Source organism: Xenopus laevis, chromosome 1S, assembly GCF_017654675.1.
Source record: "Xenopus laevis strain J_2021 chromosome 1S, Xenopus_laevis_v10.1, whole genome shotgun sequence".
NCBI classification, from domain to species: Eukaryota; Metazoa; Chordata; class Amphibia; order Anura; family Pipidae; genus Xenopus; species Xenopus laevis.
The window spans coordinates 49,088,899-49,114,616 of record NC_054372.1 but is presented as its reverse complement, the minus strand read 5'-3'; the positions used below and the strand labels follow the sequence as shown (position 1 = coordinate 49,114,616).

The 25,718-nt window shown below is 38.4% G+C and overlaps 1 protein-coding gene across 4 annotated transcripts in view; it reads right to left on the bottom strand.

Moving 5' to 3' along the window:
• The window catches only part of clgn.S (calmegin S homeolog), a 29,467-nt gene extending 3,749 nt beyond the window's left edge, over window positions 1-25,718 (bottom strand). The window contains exons 1-15 of one of the 4 annotated variants that reach the window (XM_018243289.2): window positions 25,533-25,718; window positions 23,289-23,466; window positions 19,729-19,876; window positions 19,235-19,308; window positions 18,132-18,190; window positions 15,397-15,535; window positions 13,921-14,002; window positions 12,329-12,521; window positions 10,170-10,359; window positions 8,896-9,009; window positions 6,456-6,612; window positions 6,008-6,223; window positions 3,797-3,916; window positions 2,224-2,338; window positions 1,659-1,762 (exon numbers count right to left, since the gene is read on the bottom strand). In XM_018243289.2, coding sequence (XP_018098778.1) covers window positions 1,659-1,762; window positions 2,224-2,338; window positions 3,797-3,916; window positions 6,008-6,223; window positions 6,456-6,612; window positions 8,896-9,009; window positions 10,170-10,359; window positions 12,329-12,521; window positions 13,921-14,002; window positions 15,397-15,535; window positions 18,132-18,190; window positions 19,235-19,308; window positions 19,729-19,876; window positions 23,289-23,320 — 1,743 coding nt within the window. In that variant the 5' untranslated portion in view covers window positions 23,321-23,466; window positions 25,533-25,718. Of the gene's footprint in view, window positions 1-1,658; window positions 1,763-2,223; window positions 2,339-3,796; window positions 3,917-6,007; window positions 6,224-6,455; window positions 6,613-8,895; window positions 9,010-10,169; window positions 10,360-12,328; window positions 12,522-13,920; window positions 14,003-15,396; window positions 15,550-16,619; window positions 16,775-18,131; window positions 18,191-19,234; window positions 19,309-19,728; window positions 19,877-23,288; window positions 23,467-25,532 lie in introns of those variants that run through there. The other 3 variants (XM_041579567.1, XM_041579568.1, XM_041579569.1) reach the window with 3 other exon arrangements.

Genomic DNA, 25,718 nt, shown 5'->3' with positions numbered 1-25,718 from the left:
AATAAACTCTGGTTCCTTATTCACTACAGGTATGAGACCTGTTATCCAGAATGCTCGCGACCTGGGATCTTCCGGATAATGGATCTTTCCGTAATTTGGATATTCATAGATTAAGTCTACTAGAAAATTGTTTAAATATTAAATAAACCCAATAGGCTGGTTTTGCTTCCAAAAAGGATTAATTATATCTTAGTTTGGATCAAGTACAAGCTACTGTTTTATTATAACAGAAAAAAAGGAAATAATTTTGAAAGAATTTGCATTATTTGATTAAAATGCAGTCTATGGGAGATAATAGGTTTCCAGATAACAGATCCCATACCTGTAGTAGATATCAATAGAGAAAGGGTGTTTTTCTGTGAAAGCTTCAAAGCTTCTAAAACTATCTCAAGTTCTGGTACATGAGATAGTTTTAGAAAAGGTTGGGTCCTTTATTAACAAGTGGGACACAACAAGGTCATTGATAGTAATGTTTTTAACACTAACGTTTTTTGTCTTCTTCTGCATCAGTCAGAAACTAACAACGTATTTACCAAACAGCAACATCCTCTAATTATATAAGTAATTGAATTCCTGCTGACTGAACCTGAAACTAAAGACCAGAGGCATTGCTTACATGGAAGTCTTGCTATACTAAAGAACTGGGATATGCCATTTTCCGGCTGAACCCTGCTGTAATAGAAGTAGTAGTGTGTGTACAGTATGTGTTTAAGTTCAGAGCCAACTTCTGTGGTACAGAGGGCCGAAATTTTTCCAGCCTACATAGTGGAGGGCAGATAATGGAAGCCAGTGCTGACCACTCCCTGTTTTTAAACCACACCCACTTTAAACCACAACCATGTAATTACAAGACCATATCCGCATAAATTGTGGTAGCACACCAAAAAACCAAATGGTTGGTGCTCACTACAGGGATATCATTTATCACTTATATGTTAAAAAAGTTATCATATTACGGGAGGAACTTGACGACACGTCTGGTGCCAACACGTCGCCATGCGACGAAACACATGCGACGTGTCGGATGTTGCTAAGAAACATGAAGTGAAGGAGAGTACCTTTATCCGACTGTCAGATGAAAATGCAGCGCACTACATTTATCTGACTGTCGGATGAAAACGCAGCGCGCCGACAGTCGGATAAATATAGTTCTTACATGCGATTCTCCTTCACTTCATGTTTCTTCACAACATCCAACACGTCGCATGCATTTCGTCGCATAGTGACGTGTCGGCACCAGATGCATCGTGGAGTTCCTCCCTAAGACATACTCCTAAATCCATATTCCTCCTCTTCCCCTTGGATAACACAGCATCCCCAACACCTTAGGGGCCCCTAACAATAATTTATTTTCAAATGCTAACAAACCCCTACAACAAATACCAGGCTTATGTTCAACAATTTGAGCAGGGCACATACAGGCAGAGCATGGCACACATAGGCAGAGCAGGGCACACTCAGGGAGCATAGGGAAGGCAGAACAGAACAGTTTCAACTGATCAGGACCACTCTAAGATGCAGGGGCCAGTTAATCTCTGTAGTGACACCATTTAAATTTTACACATGGTGAGCAAACACAGCAGGTAGGTGGGGGGCCAAATAATGCGGCCCGCGGGCCAAATAATGCGACAATTGGACAGCCCTGCTCTAGAACATACCTCATCATCTGTCAAAGACTGGTTTGCTGCAGTAACCTCCTCTTCTTCTACACTCGCGTCCTCTTCATTACCTTCATCTTCGCTATTTTCATATTCCTCATTCCCTGCCACAACAGAATAAAGATTACATTTCTCATCCAGGAAATCAACAACTAGAGAGACTTATGATACATGTTATAGAGACAGATATATAATAGATCAAATGAGGAATTCAAGAGGATAAACAGCAGTTTCATCTTTTTTTTATCCAATTTAACAACAATTTCAGCAGAGGAATTGCAGGCCCCCCATATGCACTTTGAAGAAGTTCAGCTGCTTTTGGCTGATCAACTTTTGTGTCATTGGAGGCTGATCAGCATAAACAATAGTTGTAATGTGAAAAATAAACATTTAAAAATTGATAAAGTGACTGTATTGGGCAAGTCAGCACATCTTACTATAAAATGAACCTTTCATATATTAACCAATCCTAAGACTTTGAATATTTTTGGAATTTAGCTGAATAAAAGTGAGACAGGGAACATCTAACCCTACACTGTTTCCCTGTTCCTTCTTCTCAGCTCACCAGCCTCATTGCCGTCCTCAACCTCTTCCTTTGCATTTGACTGTAGCTCCAAATAGTTTTCATCACATGAATCACTCAGTTTAAAATCAAAGTCTTCTTCCTTTTCTTCTGTTTTCTGCAAAGAAAGAAAGTCTGTATTTACACTATGCAGTATTAGTCCTGATAGATACACTGGGAATACTTACATGGTACATCCCAACATAATGGCAGAACTAGACTTTTTACCTACTGAAAATGGTTTTATCATTATTCTTTATATATGATATATCAAACTGACATCATCAGTAGCATTGGGCCCCGACCCAACGATGCATAGAACCTAAGATCTCAATCTCATTCACACACAACAGAGTCATAATCATGAGAAATTAATTAAACTATCTGTATGTTTCGATGTGTGGGAGGAGAGATAACTGGAGGAAACAAATCAAACTGGCCGATTGTGAGCTGGGTTTCTGATCAAACTGACCCCCTCTTGCCACTAGAGGGCATAATATTATTAGGGGGGGTTATGAAGTAAAATCCAATGTTTGCCCAGGAGCTATAACCATAGCAACCATTCAGCTGGAAGCATTTACTGGTCATCTGTTTAAAAGCAAATATCTTATTGGTTGCTATGGGTTACTGCTCCTGAGCAAACTTAGTGCCTTTTATTACAATTGGGTGAATGGCTCACTTAACTATGTGTATTCTGTAAAAGATCATACTGAGGAACTCGAGGAATAAGGTCTCTTACACACAATCACGTTTTTTTGGCATTCCCTTGAAGGAGTTTTCATTCTACCGCCCCCTTAATTTCAATCGCTTTGTACAGAACAAAGTTTAAGTAATTCACATTTTTTTCTTAGGGGTTACATCGAATGCCGGCACTTTGCACACGGCACTGCATTCATACATAAGATGGCTTTGCTTCAACAAAGTTCTAAGTATTCTAAAATTCTAAGCCCCAGAATCCCAGATCACAGCTGATTTGACCGTCATAATGAAAGGCTCCTCTTCTGTGATTACCTGTGCTCCTGCAATTAATTAGAATAAGGACGGCCAACAGCTGGTGCGTGTTCTAGGGCTGATCAGAGCAGCATATCCGTTGATGGGTGTTGTACTGTTAAGCCAGTTACATCCTAGCTACAGTATTAGGAAAGTTAGAGCTCAATATAGTATAGTCAACCAAACATCCAAATTAGCAATGTTCAAATAAAATGCTGAGTTCAGGGCACCATTGCGACATGCAAAGGCAGCGCAACCAAAACCAGAGTAGTTGCATATTTAAACTTTGGTTGATTGGCTGCCCATAGCAGCCAATTATCTATTTGCTTTTTTTTCGTAAAGGGGATACAAACCCCCCTACTAATAAAGACTGCTAACCCCTACCCTGCATAGCCCCCCTCGCTGCTCCCACCAGCCAAGATGTTAACTCCTGTAATTGCCCCTAATTCTTTACTCAACTCTCCTTGCAGAGTCTGCACAGTGGAGCTCACAGGCACCATCTTCCGGCTCTTCGGTCTTCTTAGTTCTTCGTCATTACAATGTAGTGAGCAGATAATAATATAAATAGTATATGACATGTCCTTACCTTTCTGGGCCAACAGAACAACACCAGAAGTCCCACAGGCAGAGCAGCTGTTAGAATGTACAGAACCCACAGCCAAGGCCTCTCCTCAGCAGCACTCAGGAGCTGGCTCAACATACTTGGCTAAGATGAGAATAAAATTGCAATATTTAATAAATTGCTTCTCACATTGACAAGAACATCATGAAGATATTGCACAAAAATTGAACATCAGAACTGCCTGCTGAGACCCTATCTTGTGCTTTATAAATATATGACAATTACATTTTCTGTAGCAGAATATATAGGGGCAAATTAACTAAAGGGCAAAGTGAATAAATCCGCCAGCGTGACGTCATTTCAGTACTTCGCCGATTTACTAACGGTCGCTGGAGTAACTTCGCTAGTGAAAATGAGATAGACTCTAGCGGTACTTCGTTCCCTAACTTCATCCTATTGCAGATTAACATACGCTAGCGCAACTTTGCCAGCGTTCGGCACCCTGGGCACAACTTCAGATTTTAGTGAATTAGCGTTGTCCTGGCGAATCTATGCCTGGCGAAGTGTTGCGCTGTGAGCGAAGCCGTCGCTGGCAAATTTTCAGAGGTTAGTGAATTTGCCCCCAAGTCTCAAGGCTCTACTATTGTCACCTCTACTGGATGATTTATCATAACAGTACAGAAATATTAATTTTAGGTTTGCTTTTGATTAGGTATGATTGCAATGAGCGATCTGTTTTCTCAGGAAAAATGTTGATGTTTAGGTGGAACTCCTGCAATCATCAGAAAACTGTATCTATATGTGTACTGTGTTGTTACATTAGGAAATGTGCATGTACACTCCACCCCACTCACTTTCTCACAAATCAAATATAGTACAGGTATGGGATCCATCATCCAGAAACCTGTTTTCCAGAAAGCTCCCATAGACTCAATTTTATCCAAATAATCCAAATTTTTAAAAATGATTTCCCTTTACTCTGTAATAATAAAACAGTACCTTGTACTTGATCTCAACTAAAATATAATTAATCCTTGTTGGAAGCAAGGTATGATAGTCCAGATTAAAGAAAGATCCGCTATCCGGATCCCAGGTACAGAGCATTCTCGACAACAGGTCCCATACCTGTAAAAACACTCACTATAAGGGCTGCTTTGGTTGTTCACCTGCCAGACACTTTTTCAGTGCATTTTTTAGATTGTTCTCCAGAAATAAAGACTTTTTTCAATTGCTTTACATTTTAATTTTTTTTTACCTTTTTTTCCAAAATCTAAATTTAAAGTTGAAAGTTCCTGTCATCGTATTGTAAAATATATAGTGAATAAAGTACCTCCTCTTGTAAAATATAAGGATATTATAAGTTACCGAGGAGTTTCATGACCATATAAAAACACGAGGCCGAAGGCCGAGTGTTTCTATACAGGTCATGGAACTCCGAGGTAACTTCTAATATCCTCATGTTTTGCAACTGGGGGTACTTTATTATAATACACAAATTTCAGTGAGTCATGTGACATAAATGACATCAGAACTCACTGTTTATAACTGATGACATCAGAACTCACCGTTTATAAGAATATAATTCACAGGATATTCATGGCTTTTGTGTATTATAAGGATATTATAAGTTACTGAGGAGTTCTATTACCATATTCATGTCATAGATCTCCAATGTGACTTCTAATATCGTCATATTATACAACAATGGGTACATTATTTCAGTTTCAGTGAGCTGTGTGTCACAAATTAGATCACTAAGCACAGATTATAACCAATGAATTTGCTAAGCACCATGTATAAGGATAATTAAAGTTCTTGTGTATTAGAATCTTGTAAAGTATAGGTTTGACTTTTAAAACCAAAAAAAAGTAAAGCTAGTTACAGTTTAAGTTTTCACTCCAGAAATACAAGAAGAACTTCCAGTGGACCTAGTGAGCCCTCCTGATCACCCAACCATTTGCCTTGTATATCAATACCATGAACATTCCCCATTTCAAAGAGAACAAAGAGGAGAAATGGAAGAAAGCATAGATATAGAATGTACAGAGAAATGATTAAGAGAATAAAAAAGTCAACAGAGACAGCAAAACAATTTGGAGAGTGGGCTCATGGTTTTATGGTCACCCCAGTCTAACAACAGCCACCTCACTAGCAGTTTCATTATGCAAAGCACACTCAATTCACCAAGTAGGTCTTGCTATAAAATATTCTATTTTTATCCAGTGCTAAACCTACCTCATTAGCACTAGCTACCAGCTTCTTCAGGCCCCAGCTGTCAGAGGCCCAGCGGTCAGCCACTTCTTTGTCTGAGCAGATGATAAAGTTGTCAAAATAAATGTCAGATGTCATTGACCACAGCTCCAAGCCAACAGCACTGAACGGTGTCATTTTGAATGGATTAAGGTCCTCAAAGTAATGTGGATTTTTGATTTTATGAGGCTTCCAGATACCCTGGAGGAACAAATCAGTGATGGGAATGGAATGAAGTACATTAACATCAGCACTGAGTCCTGGAGTCCTACTTATTCTATTACTAGTGCTAACAGAGGCTGTATGTTTATCTCCCACAATGCAACACTACCACCAGCATTTAGGAAGAAGTGGCCTTTGTATCAATATAATAAATCAGATAAACTGCATGCAATTCTAATATCTCTCAGTGTGGTGCTGGATTACTGATTACCTGGTAATTGGGGTTTTCAATCAAAGGAGGCTTCCATTTGCCTTTATAATCTGGATTTTTTATTATGGGATGCTTCCAAACACCACACCCAGGAGCCGTTTCACATTTGGGATTGGGAAGGTAGAGGGGTTCCCACTCCCCATCCATTCCAGCATTCCTACAAAGAGCAAAGTGGTCAACGGGGTTAACATATATTTTAATTAAACTCCTGAAATGTCATGAAATAGCAAGGGACAACAGTCAGAGGCCCATTTATCAGGTGGAATTTCAAATTTGAATATACCCACAACTTAACTGGGAGGTTATTTAAGAAAAAATTCGACCATTGATAAATATGCCCCTCAATGTCAGCTGCAAAGATCGAACTGTAAATCTCCCAGGTTCTTGCTGCTTAGTAGCTGTAGGCCACTCTACAAAAGTAATTTTGTATTTTGGGGAAACAACTAGTCACATGTTAAATGTAGCAGTGAATCACAAATGGTAATCCAAAGGATCCTGTCCAGGTATTGGCAATGAAATCCATAGAAAGCTTATCTGTCATTGACAGTTAGATCCAATATATCTTATAAAGGGGCTTCTTTTGCCTAGAAGATGTATTAGAGCTCACTCTATTAAAATTCTCAGAAATCATGTCTCTTTAAATGCAGGATTTGTGCAAAAGGCAGTTATTTTGTTAGATTTTGTTTGTACTGGAATCAGTTATTTGAGTGAGCTCTAATACATCTGCTAGGAAAGGAAGCTCCCGTATAAAATATATTGGATTTAACTGTCAATGATGATCTGACACCCAACTCCTGCATGAAGACAGAAGACAGAATGAAGAGAAACAGATGCTGAGAGAGGAATAGTGAAGTTAAACTTGATTATTTCAGAAACAATGCAGAATTTTTAATGGATTGTATATAGAAAACTTCTTATTTCAGTATGCTGAAGATTATATTAAATTTTCATTTTATAGATAGTTCCCCTTTAAGGAATGAATATATAATGTTGTGTTGTCCCCTTTAAGGAATGGATAGGTGATGTAGTTTTATCCTGCACTGGTAAAACAGGTGTGTTTGCATCAGAAACACAACTATAATTTATATAAACAAGCAGCTGTATAGCCATGGGGGCAGCCATTCAAGCACAGGATACAGAGTAGATAACAGATGGGCTTTGTAGAATCTCATTGTATACTACAAGGCATATCTGCTGTGTAAACTGTGTCTTTTCTCTTTGTTCAGCTTTAAGGGCTAGTCCACACAAGGAGATTCCGGGAGATTTTGTCGCCTGGTGACTAATCGCCTCGTCTTTTGAGCGACTATCTCACTGAGGCCTCACTGAGGCAACTTTGGACGACTATTGAAAACGGATCGCCGCATGTACATTATCGCAGGCGACTTTTCATTGTAGCCTATCGGGGAAAACGCTGAGGCAGTTCGGGGAGATAGTCGCTCAAAAGACGAGGCTATTAGTCGCCAGGCGACAAAATCTCCCCGAATCTCCTCGTGTGGCCTAACCCTATATGGCTGCTTCCCCAGCTACCCAGAAGCTTGGTTATATAAACTAAATTAGACTTTCCAATGCAAATACACCAGTTTTTACAGTGTAGGGCAACAGTATATTCACTTTTAATCACTTTAATTTTTTGGTGTTGCTGTTTCTTTAAAACGGTGAAGCAGATTAATTGTATATTTAAAGGGCATGTAAAGTCTAAAATAGAATAAGGCTAGAAATGCTGTATTTTGTATACTAAATATAAACATGAACTTACTGCACCACAAGCCTAATCAAACAAATAATTTATGTTTTCAAAGTTGGCTACAGGGGGTCACCATCTTGTAACTTTGTTAAACATCTTTGCAAGACTAAGACTGTGCACATGCTCAGTGTGGTCTGGGCTGCTTAGGGATCGTCATAAACAAAGCTGCATGGCATGAGTTCTGCATGGCTGGGAAGTAAGGCGGGGGCTCCCCCTGCTGTTCATAAGTATGATTGTTTCCCTGCAGAGCAGTTAGGGACCACCTGACAATTCCTATCCACAGCAGTAAATGAAGGGAGAATTTCACTGCATTCAGATTTCTTATAAAAACAGTACACATTTTTTAATTATTAATTTCTTTTTCATTAAAGAAAGTAAAAATGTGATTTTATTTTTTTGCCTTTACATGCCCTTTAAAGTGATATCAGTACTGCTAGGAAATCACAAGTTTCAAATAAAATGAATATTGCATCTTGTACTGATCACAGATGACAATATGAAATAAAGCCTGACTCTGTGGCATAATTTAGTTAGGTCTGAATAGTGGCAGACCTTCTCCATAAAGACAGTTGAGACTGACCATCACACTCATATGGAGGCATGGAGAGATTCAAAGTTTTATCTGATAAGGCTATTAAGTCTTGATGCAATTAAAACACAGATTTAATAAACCTGAAATGAAGCAGAAACATTTACCAGTCACTTGGCTTCTTTGCATTCATATCCAAAATAAAGTGAGGCTCATTGTCCAGCCATCCTTCGGGTTTAACAGCATTTACATCTTCTATTTCTTCAGGCCCTCCTTCATCCCTTTAACAAGAACAAAAAGCAATATACAGTACTGCAATAGAATAAATGCATTTAAATATATTATCGGAAAAGAGGACAATCGTTTTTACAATGTAACAGAATTATTCACCTATAGACTGTTAAAGTGGTTGTGCACCTTAAAACTTAATTTACTTTTAGTATTATGTAGCGAGTGGTATTCTGAGTATTCTGAGCAGCAATCCAGTTTGCATTTTTAGCCCCGATGCATTGATTTGAGAGACTGGGATAGAAATAGGAGAGGACCTGAATAGGAAGATGAAAAGTAGCAATAACAATATTTGTAGCCTTACAGAGCATTTGTTTTTTACATGGGGTCAGTGACTCCCATTTGAAAGCTAGAAATAGTCAGAAGAAGGCAATAGAAAAAATGGGCAATTAAAAAGTTGCTAAGAATTAGCCATTCTATACCATACTAAAAGTTACCTTAAAGGTGAATCACATTGTTGTTGGGTCCTTACAGCTAGAACCAACGACAAATAACAGAGAAAAAACTGTGACTGCAAGAATCAATGCACATACATTAATTATTTAGGTTGAGGCCAGATAGTAAACTCTTTAGCAGCATTTACATGTAATAAAGGCTCCTATGTTGCCTGTATCCAGCAGAGATCAGCAGAGATTGTACTGCAGTTAATGTAGGTTAAAAAAGACAATAGTCCATCCAGTTCAGCCATTCCAAATTATCCCTAGCAAACATTACATTATCCCTCAATGTAATGACATTTTTATGCAAAACAGTACTTCACACACATTAGTAGCCACTAAATGACACCGCCTAGAGCTGCTAGACAAAAATGCTTCACAATTGAGGAGCCCAACAGATTGTATAACCTTGTATTTACCAGTTCTCCAATGTAGTCAAATCACTTTGCTAAGTGGCAGCACTCAGCATGTATATTACAAGAGACAGTACTTACAATGCCTTCCTCAAGGTCATTTCTGAACAGATAAAAACCGAGGACAGTCCCTTCCGGTAACCCACTAACACTGGTTCAATTAGAAAATTCTCCATTAACCAAATTTGTAATCAGCCTGTTCTCTATCCAAGTACAAATATTATGTTCTAGGCCAATATCCCTTATTTAACCAGAAATCTTCTATGAGGGACTGTATGACATTCTTGGGAGCAACTCACTTACCAGTCATCTGGTTTGACTGCATTGGGATCTGGTATTTTGGCTCTTTCATCCCACTCTTTTGGCTTTTTGTCTTTGGGATCATCTATTTCTTTTGGCGGATTCAGTGGAGGGATAACATCTTCTGTTAGACTTCCTTGGCCCACAACCGTTTGGTCAATTAAAATTTCATAGGTGTTATCTGGTTTTACGACTGAAAGAAAAAAAAACAGTAAGATAGAGAGAGTTTCTAAATACTGACATCACAATATAAAATACAATAGCACGCAACAAAAATTGTACAATTAAATGTAACTAGAAAACATGAATATTTAAAACAGAAAAAAGCTCAATCACCACATTAAAAACATGCGCAAACAAAACCAAAATACCTTACTTTATGCTCTAAAGCTACAATTGCAGCCGGCAGCAGAAGGGGAAGGTAGCAGAGAAGAAGTTCCTTCAAAGGATTTTTTAGGCTATTTACCAACTAGATAAACTTGATCAACTAGCAGTTACAGTAGGCAGGTTAAATTAGTTAAAAGGTTGAACTTGATGGACTTTTTCAAACTTTTTTCAACCTAATTTATTATGTTACTATGTATGTCTCATTGGTTCATGAGGAAAGTCAACAGGGAGTACCATGCACATCTCCTTCTTGCTTTTCAAGCAGTACAACTCTGATGGCGTATTAAAGGTTTTTATTAATAGTGGACTAATAATTAGGGATGTCGCGGACTGTTCGCCCGCGAACTAATTCGCGCAAACATCGACTGTTCGCGTCCACCGAATGTTCGCGAACGTCGTGCGACGTTCGCCAATTTGGGTTCGCCTTAGCTGGCGCTTATTTTTGACCTCTCACCCCAGACCAGCAGATACATGGCAGCCAATCAGGAAGCTTTCCCTCCTGGACCACCCCCACACCCCCTGGACCACTCCCCTTCCATATATAAACTGAAGCCCTGCAGCGTTTTTTCATTCTGCCTGTGTGTGCTTGGAAGAGCTAGTGTAGGGAGAGAGCTGTTTAGTGATTTGAGGGACAGTTGATAGTAACTTTGCTGGCTAGTAATCTACTTGATACTGCTCTGTATTGTAGGGACAGAACTCTGCAGGGATTTGAGGGACATTTTAGGTTAGGTAGCTTTGCTGGCTAGTAATCTACCTTCTACTACAGTGCTCTGTATGTAGCTGCTGTGGGCAGCTGTCCTGCTGTTGATCTCTCATCTGCTGACTGCTGCCTGTAACCCAATAGTCCTTGTAAGGACTGCTTTTATTTTCTTTTTTGTTTTTTTTACTTTGCTACTGTAAGAGCCCAGTGCTATTAGTCTAGATGTGTTGGGGAGTGGGACTGGTGTGCTGCTCCTCCTAGTAGTTCACCACCACCAGCACCAACCAGAGTCAAAATTGTTACAAAGTATCTTATTTGCACCTGTTAGCTGTTCTGAGCTCTCTGCCAAAAGCTAATTAAGTTAGAAACTGTTTTTTTTCTGGCTGTTCAGTGCAGAGAAAAGAGGGACTTTCCAGTACAAAAGAGGGACAGGGGGTTGAGTGGTCAAAAGAGGGACAGTTGGGAGGTATGCAAGTGCCACCTAGCTGTGTGAGCTTTTTCACATTCTGTCTAAATAACAATAATAATTCCGTGTCCGTAAACATCACCTGAGTGATGTTTTTACAGCAGCAATAATATATTCCGTATCCACTACTGTATACGTTGCCCTTGCAGGCATTGTTTGCCCAGTCTTTAACCAAGTGCCACCTAGCTGTGTGAGCTTTTTCACATTCCGTGTCCAGAAACATCACCTGAGTGACGTAGTGTGATTTCTGCCCTTTACGGCACAAAACGCAGCGCTGTGTCAACAATGTATTTTTCAGATACATTTTTGCCCTTGATCCCCCTCTGGCATGCCACTGTCCAGGTTGTTGCACCCTTTAAACAACTTTAAAATCATTTTTCTGGCCAGAAATGTCTTTTCTAGCTTTTAAAATTCGCCTTCCCATTGAAGTCTATGGGGTTCGCGACGTTCGCGAACCGTTCGCATTTTTGACGCAAGTTCGCGAATATGTTCGCGAACATTTTTTCCGCTGTTCGCTACATCCCTACTAATAATGTGAACATACACTCCAGACAGGTGTATCAGAAATATGTTAGCACTCCATCCTTATTTACTCAGAGATGAACATACTCAGAGTGTACAGATGAGTCTTTTTGTCAGTGAAGTATTTCTTTAGATCAGCCTCAGGACGTTTTGCATGTTTCTCATCATAGTCTCCAATCACAGGATTTTTATGCCTGAAAATAAAATGCACTTTATAGTCTTCTCCACATTTGTCTGGCCCAAACATGATAGTATAGGGTGTTCTGTCATGGAACTCATCCTGTGGAAAGAAGACACATTGTAGATTTAATTTGCAGAAAACACTTCTATAGTTACTACTCATGTGAGATACAATTTTTAGGGAAATTTCTTTGTTATTAAGATGTTTAGTCTACTCTCTTCATCCTTCTCTTTCTAGCTACTGATCTTGATTATACCAAAACCACACAATGATAGTATACCAAAGCAATCAAAAAGTCCCATTGCCCGAAGGAGGCACAGTGCATGAGACATGAAACAAAATAATGAATACTTTAATTATGGGAAAGTTGCATCCAACTGTTTTTAAGGCGCTTACACAGTGTCTTTCTTCTTTAAAATTCGATAAAATTATCTTAATAGTTTTTGCTCCACATCTGGGTCTATTCAGAGTAAGAACTGCCATAATTGCTGATCTAATTAGTAGCATGGGTGTAGATCTCAGGAGTGTAGTTCTTAGAATTATAAGTCCATTTGTACATTTTTATACAAATATGACTTTGTTATATAAATATGAAATTCTATCCATTATAAAAAAAAAAGTGGCCTCTGGTGGTCAGACTGTATGGAAAAAGGTATTCACATTTAAAAAAAGCATACCCCTGATATGTAAGTGCCCAGGTTTTAACTTGTCCCAGTGTCAAATCCAATGGTACAAGTTGCCAGGTTAGTCATAAAGAGGAACAACTGACATATACACAAGCCTTTATATGTGTAAAGATACACCACTCACTGCAGCTGTAAGCTGTAAAGATAGTATGTTGTGTCTCTTCCTGGGCTCACATAAAATATTTTGGTACTCTGACAGGTCAGTCTGTTCTGAATCAAATTGCATTATGCTGCGCTAAATACATTTGGGGTTATTTATCAAAGTCTGAAAATTTCTCATATTTATCAATACATTTTCACGAAAAAATCTGGTGCAGAAGAAGACTCGATAAAATTGTAAAAATACACATTTTTTTCGGATTTGACCACCGAAAACCGGATTATAGTCCAAAAACCACAAAATTTTAAGATTATTACGAAACCCAATGCAGATCGTGATATCTATCATTGACTTCTATGTGACCTCGGTAGGTTTGAGATGGAGTACTTTTTTATTCTGACTTTTAACAGCATCGGGGTTTAATAAATCAGAAAAAATTAAAGTTTTTTCTTCTCCAAAAAAATGGTGTTTTCCTATTTAAAAGTCTGACCAGAAAAATCGGACTTTACTAAATAACCCACCACGTGTGTCCCAACTATAGATATACATGTGCACAGATCTTACAAAGTCAATTCCATATATTGTGCAGCTGGAGCAAATTTCCTGCCAAGAAGAGATGTTACTGGCCAAATTTGTAAACAGCACCCTTTAGGGTGGAGGATATTCATTCTGCTCCCAAGAGAAAAAAACAATATCAGTAAAACTCACACACCAGATTCAAATGGTTTGACTCAGACAGAAGTTTGATATATGCACCACCGCAATCAATGCCATCTTGGAAATTGATCTCATACCTACATGATAAGGGGAAAAAAGGTCAGCTATAGGACTCAACCTTTTAGGTTTAGCAAATAAATAAAAAAAGATATCACTTACACAACAACTATTTACTATTCTAGTTAATGACTAACCCAGTACAGCACTCTGCTACTATGTTCCCAGAACCCCCATATATTATATATTGTGGTAGAGTGACTAGGAAAAGGAGGAAAAAGGTCACTCTAGCCTTTAATTTCGCCCCAGGGACTGAGATAGGCTCCAGGAAGGGAGTTATGAAACAGAGAATCAGCGCTCTGTTTAAAGACTTTAGTAGTCAGGGACTCCATTCCATAGAGCCAGTCCAGAGATTGGAGTTCACCTTCCACAGGAAAGCTGTCCTGTGGAAAGACTATTTAAAGTTGATTGGAATGGGAGAGTGTGTCTCTCAACAGGGCACAGCAGGTAGGAGACCTGGCTGTGTGGGGAACTCCCAGAGGAGCTGGGAGTGCCGCCTGATCCTGCCAGAAGCAGAGGGAGCCCGTGGCTGTGTCTAAGAGCCAAGTTGTTGTCTGTGTGGGACATTGAAGAAAAGCCAGGAGGCTAAAAGGTTCACTCAAAGACTGTGAGTACAGGGGTGAGCCACAACAATTGTTTTGTTTGCTGGTAGTCCACCAGGGGCCCAGCCTAGTCAGGGACTGCTTCAAGGTGTGAAGGTAGTGCCCAATGGGCTAGGTTTTTATTTTATTATTTGTTTGAATGATAAAATGGTCACCCCTGTGTATGTGGATTATTGACTGTCTTTGAAAAGTAGGAAAATAAACGTGTATTTTCCTTGAAGAAGCTGTGTGTCCCTGTCTTCATGCTCCTTTCTCCTATGCTGCCTGCTCGCCATTGACTAATCCCCCCCTAAAAGTTACGTGGTCAAGCCGCCAGCTTGTCACAATATATAAAATAAATTATGTTACCTGTTAAAAATAAATATTGCTGTGACTACAGTATTCTTATACCGCTGCCCTACTAGTACACAGGCTCATCATTTTTCAGGAGCTCTGCTTCTCTTTACTAGCTATATAAACTGTATATGTATGTATATACACTCAATGTTTTGGTCAACACTGTCACCTTTTACTGTGTTTGTTTTGGGGACCCTTGAGAAAGGTCACAGCAATGATTGAATTGTGAGGTCAATAAATAAATATATATATATCTTTACTTCTGATTCCTGGGGTCTATAGGGACACTATTGAAGATGAACGCTTACTTATCATCCCCTTTCTTATTCTAATCTATACAAACACATAGATAGATATAAAATGATATAATAAATTATTTGTTATCTGCTACATCTGTCATTGTGCTCAGCACAATGAAAACATACATGGAATCTGTGCAGCTATAGCAGATAAAATGCAGGGTAGAGAGTACTTACTGTACAATCAGAGGCTTGTCAAAAGTAAAAGGTTTCTTCAGCTTAGAGGAAATAGCATGATGTCTTGCTGTAGACTTCAGTACAAGTCCCATGTCACCTGGAACTTTGTTTTCTTTCAACTCTTCCACTTCCCACTTGCCTATGGGTATAACACTGAATATATTGAACACATATAACTAACAAATGTTCATCAATTGGAAAGGTACAGGTACAAGCAGATATACAAACATCAAACTTACTTTAATTACTTGTCAGCCATTTTTCTTTCCCACAAGGTGATCTATTTCCCCCCATTTGGTGCTCTTTCTAACTGTAAAATATGTTTTCCATGCATCCCTGTATTATATACTGGAAAACCAGTCTTGCAACCATTACTCCCACTATTACCATTTGACAAATCTGGAAATTTAGGGCATGGCCTTAGTGAAGCCTCCCACAAATCCTCAACCCCCACCAATATTCTAACACCTGCCTAATATGAAAAAAAAGAAGTGTGTATTAATGTCAGGAACAATGTGTCATAATATTTATGTAGTGTAGTTTGGGGCAAAAGCATTAAATATACTGTAGCTCCTAAAATGTATTACTTGGACTGGGGGTATGTATTTATAAATCTATATTTCCAAATATATATAACAAATAAAAAACAAATAAAAAAAGTATTGTAGAAGTGATACCTATATTGGCTAACAAAAAAAAGCTTTCGGAGCACCAAGGCCCCTTCTTCAGGCCTGTTTGTTTTTTTATTTGTTATTTTTGCTACTGACTAACATGGTATTGCAGTTTTAGTTTTGTGCCAAATATATATACACACTCCTTGTATATATACAATTAGCAGCAGAGCAAGTGGTTCACAAGATTCCTGACAGGATCAATATAACAATCATCTGAAAGGCTTATTTAGAGCATATGCAGTATATAGAGTACATATAGAAAATGGAGAAAATAAAATAGCTTTAATGAGGTAGAACAAACAAATCTATTAAACGTAAAACAGCACAGCGCTATTAAGATTTGTATTTAAAAATATATTATGGAGTTATTAAAAAAGTATAATAATGTGATGGCATTATACCTTCCGGATACTACTCCATGGCACTGGTTTGCCGTACAAACAACAAAGAAATGCAAAGGAATAGTAGGTAAAATTCTATAATTTATCCATGTATCCTTTTCTCAGCAAATGATTGAACCTTCAGTTAGTAGATATTTCATATACATACATATTAATTCATGCACAGCGGAGATCCTCTGGCTGCTGAGGTTCGTTATGCTTGAAGATGTGCTAACAGTTGTAGTCTATCCTGGTGTCACAATTTGTGTTTCAATGCATGAACCTGTTGTTTCAAATAGGCTTGCTGTCAATTACTACACCTTCTTTAAAAATGGGGTATCTGGACACTTGAGCATTTATTAACACTGGGCCAATTTGCACCTGGGCAGAAACCCATAGCAACCAATCAGTGATTAGCTTTTTTAGCCAGCTGCAAGTTAGAACAATGCAAGTAAAGATCTGATTGGTTGCCATAGATTACTGCCCAGGTGCAAATTTGCCCAATTTTATAAATGACCCTACTGTGTTCACTGCATGTTTCTTCCCACGTGTTTCACTTTTCTCTTTGGCTACAGTTCTGAGCCCAGTATCTCTCAGAGGACAAAATCCAATTTGCCTTTTGTTTTGATGTGACCACATCTGAAGGTGCCCTACTGCCTATTCACAGAATGCAGGATTATAAGGGCACTGGTACATCAGGAGCAGCAGCATCTGCTCTCTGTCTATGCTTTAGAATCCCTTAGCAGTCATCCGGCTTTCCTTCTATGCATTATTTGTCTATCCCCATCCAGTTTCACAACACACTGCCCTTACTGGATAGTATCTGAATAAACAGCTCTTTTACTCTTCATTATCACCTGATTAGCACTGCTAATATATAGCATTATTACATATGTTCATAATTTTTCAGCTCTGACAGCTTTATCCTGGATACACTACGTTATTAATATAATAAAAATGTGATATTCACTCTATTATAATGGCAAAGGAAATGTAAAAGTATCAAGCCTGAAAAGAAACCTGAAAATTATACTGATGAGCATTATTTACTTTATATACCCCAAAAGATAATTAGGGAACATTTACAAACCCACATGCACATTAGCACCAATGCAGTAACCCTTACCAATCAGAGGTTGTTGTGGCATATTGCACAAGGGTTAATTTATATCAATGTTAATAAAGGTATGCCTCTGATCCAATGTATCCAAATTGTATAAAATATCAGGGATCAGCAAGCTATTGAATTGTGCATGTTGAAGAACAAAATTACAATAATCAGTTAAGTTGGCTGAATGATATTGTGGTTTTGTAATAGGTGAAATAAAGAAAGTTGCCTAAAATAACGTTATGCAATGCACACCAACTCAATTGTGTATAGCAAACTCCCCCAAGTATAAGCACCCTGTCTGTGTGCTGCATTTTATTATTATTATTTAATACAATATGATATAGATATCATGATGGCCACATATTACTGACCACATAGAAACTAGTAGATGGTTTAATATAAAGGTTTTATGAAGCTTAAGTTCTGCAGCAGTGAATAACATTCAAAAGTGTGTACTACCACTACCTTCAATTTAAGTAACATCTCCTTTTATTACAAGGCTGCTGTTGATGATTCTGTCTTTAGAAATGAAGCAAATATAATTAAATGAAAAGGAGTAAAATAACTTACCATCATATTTAGCTATTTCTCCATCAAATTCTTCCTTCACTGTTTTAGAAAGCACCCAACTATAAATAAGAGTTAAACTTGTAAATACGCACGAACAGAAATGGCTGATGGATAAACTGACATATGCGGCCTAATAAAATACAATATTTACATGTATCTTTAACTTCACATAAAGTTTGCCTTGTTATTTGCAGCACGTCTTTCTTACTGCTTTGTGCATGAATTTCATCATTTTCATCACAATATCAATAATGGCACAAGCACCACAAACGGTTTGCAATGGGTCAGTCTTAACAATAGGTCTCATTAAAACGATATTGCATCAAACAGCTCATATGTAAAAAACTGCTTCATGTACATAAACCATTTCCATAATAATGGACTTTTTTAGTAGTGTGTGCCATTGGGTAATCATAAATAGAAAATTGCCATTTTAAAAAAAAAAAAAAAGGGCCGCTACCTGGGATCCTACAATTCATGGTGCACACAAACAAACCAGACAAACCATACATGTTAGGTCACACGAGCCAATTAACGGACATAGTTCTGTCTTTTGCTTCCACACTTCTTCCTGTTACAGTTAGAGCTGCAGTATTTCTGGTTAGTTGATCTCTGAGGCAGCACACAGACCATCACAAAATAGTGGTTCAAGGCAAGAGATGTCAAAAGGGCAATATTAACTTAGATATATATACCAGTTTGGTAAGATTCTTTAATATGCTGCTTAATTTGAATCTTTAATCTGTATCTTAAATATTCATTTTGGGGGTATAGTTTTCCTTTAATGAGCACTTTTAGCTCAAATGGTTTATGTCATACACAGAGGTATATAATTGCTAACTACACTACCAAGAAATATGTTTCCTATGAGCCATAATGAATTGCTTGTGTATATAGAAGACATGTTACAACAAAAATTTGCCAAAAATGCAGGGCCGAATCTGTAGTGGCTACTACCAAATTGTATTCACGAAGCATCACCAAAACTCCTGAAGTATTATTTTATTAACCCCTAAATTCTACACAAAGGCTGGGACTAATGACCAGGTAAAGCCACGGCACAGATTGTTTATAAACTGCAAAAAAAGCCTCTCCTTACTCACCCATTAAGTGTGCCGTCATCAAAGGTTTCTGCAAAATAGACGTCACCTGTAGGAACTGGAGTCTTGTATTCAACCTACAGTTTGATTAACAGAACATATGAAAAATAATCTTTATATTCAGATTTAATGGTGTAACAAATACAATTAAATCTAATGCACTTTTATGAATTCAATACATACCTAAATAGATTAATTGACCTAGAAATGGCAAGCTGAGATCAGTCTTATTTTACTAGACACAAAATTGAAACAACCTCAGAATAAATTAGATCTTGATATTTTGCACTGATCATTACAAGAACTTGCTTTTGTGCCAGGTTATTTATTCATTTAAAGAAAGAATATATCTGTTTTTTGTTAAGGTATACTGTCTGGGTATACATCTAATAAATAATAATAATAGGCTTGTAGAGCATATTTGATTATTGACTCAATAGTTAGACTGAATAGTTATGCTGTTCATGAAAACTCTTCGGAGAATGAATACAACCTACCTGCAAAAATGTTTTGGGTTCTTCCCTGAAGTCTTCTGTATCATCCAAAACATCCTCCGAATCCTCATCTTGTTCACTATGGGCTTCAGCTGCTGTTATTGCCATAAGCAAAGCTGCCAAACACAGCCATCTCCATCGAGGCATCATTCTAATGCATAAAATGTACTGTAGTTAAGAACCAATTCCACAACTATCTCGACATAATACAAATTCAACTCTGTATATGTTTCGCTGAGAATTATTTAACCAGAAAAGTGCCAGTAAGATTGCAGGGTAGAGGTAAAGGGATTGCTGTTAGCACTGGGCATTCACTGGGTGTATTACTCAAAGAATGGAATTAAAAAAGTAGAATTTTAGAAAACTAGCTTAAGTTTGATAATGAACATGCACTACAAAACATTTCACAATGTCTGTACTGCACATGTGGCCTACTAGAATTGGGGACAGGGGGCACTGGGGGGGAAGAAAGTAAATGATAGCATGGGGCACTAAGCAAACAGTACCATTGGTTTGTGCACTGTTTGAAGAAGAGGAACAGTAACCCAGTGAAAGCAACTAAAATAACTAGTGGTTGCCTAACTTCAGGAGTAAATACTGTACATGTAACACAGCCTTCCTTGCTATGGAATGGTTAAGGTGACTTGGAGGCAACCATATGTAATAGACATGCACTGAAAAAAAACATGCAGATTCTAACTGCAAGTATTTAAATAAACATTGATGTGTTAATATAAATTATACACAATTAAGACAAAAGTGTCCATATAACCCTTATATGGATGGGTGCAGTGCTATAACTACAATACAGCAAGGGGTCTGGACTTCTGGATCTCATGTATTGTAGTCCCCCATACTGATGCAATACATTTTACCAGTGAGTAGGCTAGGTTGGCAGTTGCAGTGTTTGTCTAAATTAGGAAAACCGCGCAGGATTTCCTGGGATTGACACATCGATCGGCCAATCGCCACCTCATAGCCCCGACATCACAGTCACTCCCCACAATGTCATGGCCCTTCCCCACTGCATAACTGCCTCCCCACGGGGGTTCATTGGGAGGGAAAGGTGGCAACCCTACCTTCAGTACTAGCACTAGTGTAGGATTATGGGGTCAACATTAGCCTGCTCCGAAAATACCTGAATTGGTAGAACACTGAGCCTGTTGGCTACAACTTATAATGATTCATTATTCCAGGACAGCCATCATGAGAGCAGAGGTGGTACAATATACAAATGTAAAGGTGGCCATAGATGCACTGATATTATTGTACAAAAGATCTTTCATACGATAATCATTGTGTATGTGGTAGGAGACAAGATGACCAATATCAACTGATTTTGCTAAAAAGCCTTGGATAACGGTTGTCTCGTCTATCGGGCAGGACTGAAAATTTTGATCACACACCTTTGAAGGCTCCCATCCCCAACACTGTAACATTAATGCTGAATCATCAGATAGAGCTAAAGAATTATTTTTGCTTTTACCTGCATATCTGACAATTCAGCTCTTAGCGTTAGTAGAGTGGATAAAAGATCTTTCGCATGACCAATGGTTGTGGGACATATCGTAATTGTAGCATGTTTGGCCACCTTAAGGGTGGCCAGTCACTGGGGCAGATTTACTAAAGGGCGAAGTGGCCGTCGATAGCGAAAATTTGCCAGAAATCTCATCTGCAGGGACTTCGCCAATTTACTAACAGGTGTAGACGAGAATTCGCTAGCTAGCATATCGCTAGGCATATTTTTGATCAGGCGAACAATCGTTACTCCAATAGTGTGAATTTTACAGAACGTTACCCCTTTCACCAGAGTTTCCTTCGCCACCTTAGACCTGGAAAACTGATAAGATGAAGCTACATCCTCCTCCATCTTATGTCAGTGACATCATATCCTGTATGCCGGAAAGTCATGAAAGTTGTAAAAAAACACTGGTGTTTTTTAAAGCGGGATTGCTTTCAAAAGTCTTAACTATTAAAGATTTTTGTTCCCAACCATTTGATGGGCATGACACATTTGTTTTAGGCTGGGCTCATGTCTAGGGCATTAGAGGATCTCTTTTGTCTTTATTTTGATTCCTTGGACATTTGTAATAATAAGTGGCCCTTATCGACATAAGGGTAAGAGTACTAACAAAGTTTCGCTTGGCAGAATTGAACGCTAGCGAAAGATCACTAAGAAATGTTCGTGCTGACAAATTAACGCCAGCGAAACTTTGCCAGTATTCGGCTGCTGAGACGCAACTTCGCTATTTAGTGAATTGACATACTGGTAACAAATTTGCACCTGACGAACTGGTGCAAAGTGTGGCGGATCGTTCACTGGCGAAAATTCACCCTTGACGGGGTCCTGAGACCCAATTAAAGGAACAGTAACACCAAAAAATTAAAGTGCTTTAAAGTGATGAAAATATCATGTAGTGTCGCACTGCACTGGTAAAACTGATGTGTTTGCTTCAGAAACACTACTATAGTTCATATAAACAAGCTTCTGTGGAGCAATGGCGGAAATTGAAAAATGGCTATATGGCACAGGATAAATAGTGGATAACAGATAACACCATAAGACAGACAGAGCTTATTTACTATCTGCTGTGTAACCTGAGCCTTTTCTCCTTTGAATGGCTGCCCCCATTGCTACACAGCAGCTTATTTAAATAAACTATAGTAATGTTTCTGAAGCAAACACACCAGTTTTACCAGTGCAGGGCAACACTGCATTATATTTGTATTACTTTAAAACACTTTTATTTTTTGATGTTACTGCTCCTTTAATATATTCAGTATGACAGAATGGAGAACGACATGTAGAAGTTATTTGAGGTCCCAGTGCAAAAGTAGGTTTAGAAATAGCAGCCCTGCATCATTCAAACTGAAAACAATATTTACATTTTAGCAAAGAGATGTATTGTATTTATACACAGTATCTACATATACCTGATGTCACAGCTATAACTAAGTCCTATGGCACATGAGGCAGCTTTTTGGTATTTTTTCAACTGTGGTTTTTAGTAAAATCCCCCAAATTGACCCTTATTGGTGTGTTTCTTTTGGGTTTTGCAGTAGGTTACCAGTGTGGCTGTTCACATCTGTGTATATTTATTTTGGGTTTGCTTCTCCCCTATTTTCTAAGGGTTAATTAACCTAGCAACCATGGAGCAGCTTTTTAATCAAATGGAAGACTAGGGGGTATATTTATCAAAGCGTGAAATCCCACAGTCCGTTAGAGTAAAATTCCACCTCTCTCCATTCATTTCTATAGGATTATTAAAAGCGTATTTATCAATGGGTGAAAGTGAAAGTTCACCCTTTCATAAAAACACCTTTAAAAATGCAATAGAAGTGAATGGAGAGGTGCGGAATTTCACTCTAGTGGACTGTGGAGATCTCAGACTTCACTCTTTGATAAAGAGTAGAGTAACTGTAAAGAAAAATAAGCAATTATAAATAAGAATAATAATAAAACTGAAGCCTCAGAGGTTGGCCGCAAGTCATGGGCAGAGAAAAAGATTTAAGTGGGCTTAGGCTCAACAAAATGAGAACTGCTTTATATTCACCTATCTCACCCAAATATGTGCTTTGTCCAATCCTGGGCCATATCAGGCAGATCCAATCATCTGGCTCCTCATTTAGCCCTCGAGGCAACAATCAGATTATAATGGGCACCATCACAGGCCATTGACCTCTCTAGGAACTGGATTTTTAAACATGTCTGATATATCTGGTTGATTTTCAGCCAAATATCTATTGTAAAGGAAATCAGAGAGGAGGGTAGATAAAGCTGCTGACTTGGTCTAAAGAGGCAGAATACTATATAGATATTGTGTATTGGTGAAACCAGGAAAATATTCATAATACAGTGAGGTTCTGAGCATACACTACTCCTGCTAAACTATGTTCATTTGTGGTCTTAAAGGAGAACCCTACCCCCCTACCCTACATAGACCCCCTATTCTATTAGCAATTTTTGACATATTTACAAAATGCTCTTACGGACAAAAAAAATCTGCGTGCACATTAAATACCCCACTCACCACTCATATACTATATTCACTGTGCGAACCATTCTGCCCTGTGCAAAGTATATAAACGAGCCACAGAGAGTTCTACAAGAATACAACAGGTTCATAAGCTCAGTGATGCTGGCAAACTGACATCATTCAAAATGAAAAAATAAAACCAGATTAGGGAATTCATTATATGCCTTCCTTTCTGTTATCCTTATATTTTCTATATGGGGTATATTACTCTGTATATAAACTGGAATTCAATTATAGTATTATCTACATTCTTATAATATGGAGAACAATCCATTATTCTTATACTATGCTATAGATATCTTTTTTTTCTGAGTAAGCCATAAATTGGTAAGCAGCAGCCCTCAAAATATTTTTACTAAGATGCCAGTAGTTGCAGCACAAAAACAACCGGAGGGCCCCCAAATGCCCATACTTAGTATAAGCAAAGGCACAGAATTAGTACTGTGCAGACAGTGAATATAGAGAGTATAAGAAGCAAGGCTTTGAATTGTTAACATTAATATGTTCTACAAAGTTGTATATTTCATAGCAGACACCACTACATAGAAGGAAGTTCTCTCCCCAAGGTACCTGTGTATACAGTATTCATTCTGCTGATTAAAGGAAAGCATTAGAAATAATTAGGTAGTTAAAGGAGTGCGTACAGGCCTCCACCTGGGTGTTTGGCTGGCGTTGCCCAGCAGCAGTTACCCACCCTGGGGGTTTGTCGAACAACAAACTAGTTTTTCTTGGCATCTTAGGCAAAAAAAAAAAGAGTTCTTATAAACTGACATATAAATTGATCAGACATTCAGTCCAAGGCCTATGTAAAGCTTATTACAGCATGGCATTCTGCATAAACAGTAATTGTATATTAAATATCACTGTATGAAAAATGGCACGGTTGGATGTCAAAATAATATAAATGAGCAAAATAACTGCTCATAATAATGCACCATAGCTCCTGAATAATTCCTCTCTGTATCATTCCTCAGCAACCTGTTACTCCTTTTCTTGTGATGCCCACGTGATCCATAACGTGATGATTGTGGTCTGAGATCACAGCTAAAAATGGTGGTGAGTTTGGACACGAGTATTTAGCTTCTGTGGCTCCCACAATACAATAGAACCTCCAATGGAGATTTTTAAAACAGTTGAAAGTGGTACTGGGGTTTGCTAGGAGACTGGGAAATATATTCAATACATTATCTCTTCAGTTGTTTTCCTTCATCATGTATCTTGATATAGAATAAGTAAAGAAGTAAGGTATATATTACTGAAAACATTTGCAGGGCTGCCCTACCAACATGATGTATCATCTCTGTACAGCGCTGTGGAACATGTTGGCACTATATATATATATATATATATATATATATATATATATATATATATATATAAATATATACCATTTCACAGGCTGCACTGACAACACACTGTAAATAAATGGCACCACTGTATTAAATACAATTCTGGCCAGTAAAACACGGGGGTAGGAAGGCTACTGAGGTGCCACTGTCCCCAGCATGAAAAATATTCATATTTACAGAACATATATAGCAAAGGGGAAGAGAATAGTGTTAGTGAATGCAGGTCTATGAGGAAGGAAGGGTCAAGCTGCAGTTACTCATGAACTACAACTGGTATTATCAGCCAAAATGCTGCTGCTTGGAGCAGGGACTGCAGGTTGGGTAGCCCTGAAATAAAAAGCATGATGGGGGGATTAGGTGCAGTGCAGAAATGGCTGAGGAGAGGGAAGGAGGATGGAGCAGGTGCAGGCTGGATACTCACTGCTGTGTGGAGCCTGGAGGAGGAGATGAGAGCGCAGATTTGCCGTATCTCTAGTAAATAAGTGTTTGGCAGGATGAGGGTTCTGTGTTTGAGTTCCCAGCCAGATGGATTAATCCTGCTTCTCCGCTGTGGATTGTTGGGGGTGGGGCTGTCTGTGTGTGGGAGGAGGGGCTCCCTGTGTGAGAG